This window comes from Pteropus vampyrus, unplaced genomic scaffold, assembly GCF_000151845.1.
Source record: "Pteropus vampyrus isolate Shadow unplaced genomic scaffold, Pvam_2.0 Scaffold4971, whole genome shotgun sequence".
Lineage (NCBI taxonomy): Eukaryota > Metazoa > Chordata > Mammalia > Chiroptera > Pteropodidae > Pteropus > Pteropus vampyrus.
The window spans coordinates 8182-10245 of record NW_011893752.1 but is presented as its reverse complement, the minus strand read 5'-3'; the positions used below and the strand labels follow the sequence as shown (position 1 = coordinate 10245).

The 2064-nt window shown below is 51.6% G+C and overlaps 1 protein-coding gene across 1 annotated transcript in view; it reads right to left on the bottom strand.

Moving 5' to 3' along the window:
• Positions 1-609: 609 nt before the first annotated feature.
• The window catches only part of LOC105310512 (U1 small nuclear ribonucleoprotein A-like), a 3670-nt gene continuing 2215 nt past the window's right edge, over positions 610-2064 (bottom strand). The window contains exon 3 of the mRNA XM_011386688.2: positions 610-962. Within this exon, the coding sequence (XP_011384990.1) occupies positions 625-962 (338 nt within the window). The 3' untranslated portion in view covers positions 610-624. The remainder of the gene's footprint in view (positions 963-2064) is intronic.

The window sequence follows — 2064 nt, the reverse complement described above, 5'->3', positions numbered from 1 at the left end:
CAGGGACTTTAAGCCACCATTTACCTCACAGACTGCAGCCCCCTCGGGTATCCACCTGGCCTTGCGAACATCTGCAACCACCCCACAGCCTCGGCCCTGGCCCTGGCCCCAGCCCAAGCCCTCCTGCCTGGGAGACGGACCCAGCCTCAATCTTCCCTCTCTAACCTACCCTATCCAACAGCCACAGGCATCTTTTAAACCCTTCCCTGGCTCCTCAGCATCATTGGAGTCAAGTATACTTTCAGGACAAACTCCAGCCTCTTAGGACATCCTGACTTTGGACACGCCCTCCCCACCACCTTCCACCCTTCACTCCAGGAAAATGAACTGGACTCTCTCCCTTAACTACATACGCTCCTGGTTACCTCCGGGCCTTAACCCACATGGTCCTTCTGCCCAACCCTCTTTCACCCTCTCCTCCCCAGTTAACTCTTCTATTTCAAGTCTCACCTCACCCAGAAAGCCTTTCTCGAACCTCCAGCTTGGGTGAGGTGCTTCCCCTAACCTCACCCAGCTCTGTGCACTTCCCGCATCCCTGCTCTGACCCCTGTTACCATCTGGTGACAGGCTTGTCTCTCTCACAGCACTATGGGTCTGGGAGGGCAGGGCTGTGGGCTCCCTTCATCACTGTGTGTCCCCACACCCTAGTACAGTGAAGAATGAGTGCTGAGGAATAGCAGGAGAAACGTCCATCCTTAAGGGACAGATGACAGAAGTCCAGGCCAATCCCGTCTCCTGTAGCACTTCACACCCGTGCACCTGCATGCCCGCCACGTCCAAACTGCTCACCATAGGCTTATCGTAGAAGGGGAATCCCTGCATGGAGCGCAAGGCATTGGTGGCACTGCTGACTTCCTTGAAGATGACAAAGGCCTGGCCCCTCATCTTCAGGCTCCGTGACACCAGGATATCCAAGATCTGGCCAAACTGGGAGAAGATGGCGTACAGGGATTTCTTCAGCTCTGCAGTGGGGTAAAAAAAGACCCATGGGTGACTAGAGGCCTTGGTACCACGTCCCGGGTCTCATGCTTCCTTTTTCAGAGCAAAGTACAGCCCAATAGGGAAACCATTAGCCAACTGACAGAGTACCCAGAATTCCATGGGTCAGCAATTCCTCAAGAGCCAGCAATAACAGAAGCAGCCAAGAACCATTCAAATGGTGGTGATGATGCCTAAGAGGTCAACAGCAACAGTTCCCACCCCGCAGGATGGCTATATGAGGAACACGAGTCCCATACGAAAGGACCATAGCAAGTGCTTCATAAATGCAAACGCTTCTTTCCTCATCACTAGGACCTGTGCGATGTGGCCCTAGCTGACTTCTCCAACTTCATCTCTCCCCACACGCTACTTCACTAGCCTCCCTTCACTCGCCTCCCAACCGTTTCTCAGGCCCATCACACCAAGCATGCCTTAGGATCTTTGCACTGGCTGCTCCATCTACCAGGACCACCTTTCTCCTGGGTGGCTGCCTCCTTCCAGCCAGCCAGGTTTCAGCAGAAACACTTCCCCCTCAGAGGCCTTCCTTCCCTGACCACCCTCTAGCTAAAGAAATGCCCCCTCATGTCACCCCTCATACTCTGCTTTTCTTTCATGGCATTTTCCACCTCCCCATGTTTGTTTACTTGTTGTCTAGCTCTCCCTCTGAAGAGAAGTATTTGTTTACCGCAGCATCCCCATGTTCAGTGCAGGCTCCAGACCACATACTTTTCCAGAAACGCTTCATGAATAGATAGATACCATTAAATGTTTTTTTAAAAAAAAGTCACTAAATTCTCACAACCACCCCATGAGGGAGCAACTGTAACTGTCCCAATTTTACTAACATAAAAACAGGCTCTCGGATGACTTGTCACTGGCTCAGGAGTGTCCTAAGCATTCTAGGAAGACTCTGTAGAGCTGGGAACCAAGCCCTTCTGAATCCAATACCACCACACCTCATTAGCAAACTGCTCCACTTAACAGTTGGAACGGTACCAATCTTATGCAAAGAAGGTATCTGAACTGAAGATGCTTAGTGAAAAAGATACTAGGAGAGAGAATAAAAGGCGTGTGGGTGTGAGG